Raw genomic sequence first — 1,173 nt, 5'->3', positions numbered from 1 at the left:
GTCCACATCAAGCATCTGAAACGTTATCAATGGAGTATACTATATCGCATTAGAAATCATCTCATCACATGATTAAGATACTTTAAGCCATAACATAAGGAAAAATCCCATTAATTGATGAAAGGAACGTCTGAACAGGTACAATAATGGGCTCCCTTGTCCAAACTTAAAGAAAATCATAGCACAGCACAATGTCAAATTAAAGCTACACTTCCCACAATCTTTTCACCTAACATCAAAAAAATTCCGATCACGCATCGTTACCCTTGTCATGATCATTGGAAATCCGGACCCCAGGTTGCGCTCGACTCCGCCTGGTCCTCGACGGCAAAATGTTGTCCAAATCAACCTCCGCAAGCGGGTCATCCTCCAGATCACTCTCATCAAGTCCATCGGAGAAATCACTGTCGGAATCATCACTCGAGTCGTCATCATCATCTACATGGCCGTCGGAATCCTCGTTGTCGGAGTCTTCAATCATTTTGCCCTTCCCTTTCCTGTCCACCATAATCCCCTTCCCTTTTCTGTCGACATTGGCGGCTTCCCCGTTCGCATTCTCGTCTGCATCTTCGTCTTGATCGGCATTGTAGTCTTCTTCGTCTTCATCGTCGTCCTCATCTTCCTCCGCAGCAGCAGCAACGGTATTCACATGTTCCTCCGATTTCGCTGCATTTTCACCAGCGACAAGTGGAACGGAGCCGTTTTTGCCGATGGGAACTTCGATTTTCTGCCTCTTACTCGAATCATCAGTGTCCTTTGAATCATCTAGGGCTTTCTTAACGGAATTTTGGAGATCGAGCTTGCGTTTTTCGGGGAATTCGCCTCCTTCATCAACTGTTTTGACGTCGGCCATTGCCGCTGGGGTTTGGGAATTAGGGTTTTGCGAGTACTGGTTTGTCGAATTTCACTATCAAAGGAGTAATATGTTTTTGTTAATTTAATTATTTAAACACATGCTATTTTACTCAATATTGAAAATATATTTATTTTTCTCACATTTTTCAAATTTTGTTAAAATACTCCTCTCTCTCTCTCGGTTTTTTTTTGGGGGGGGGAACTGTATGAATATATTATATGTATAGTTTTTCAAATTTTGTATAGTTTTTAATAATTGGACTTATAAGTTATATGGATAATTTTTTGTTAAAGAGAAAAAATATTTAATAAAAAGAG

The 1,173-nt window shown here is 40.5% G+C and overlaps 1 protein-coding gene across 1 annotated transcript; it reads right to left on the bottom strand.

Moving 5' to 3' along the window:
• Positions 1–95: 95 nt before the first annotated feature.
• Positions 96–929, bottom strand: LOC131022356 (uncharacterized). Its single transcript, XM_057951809.1, has one exon. The coding sequence runs from the start codon at positions 851–853 to the stop codon at positions 251–253; it is 603 nt and encodes a 200-aa protein (XP_057807792.1). The 5' UTR covers positions 854–929; the 3' UTR covers positions 96–250.
• Positions 930–1,173: the final 244 nt, after the last annotated feature.

Source organism: Salvia miltiorrhiza, chromosome 4, assembly GCF_028751815.1.
Source record: "Salvia miltiorrhiza cultivar Shanhuang (shh) chromosome 4, IMPLAD_Smil_shh, whole genome shotgun sequence".
Taxonomy (NCBI): Eukaryota; Viridiplantae; Streptophyta; class Magnoliopsida; order Lamiales; family Lamiaceae; genus Salvia; species Salvia miltiorrhiza.
This window is presented reverse-complemented; position numbering and strand designations above follow the sequence as displayed.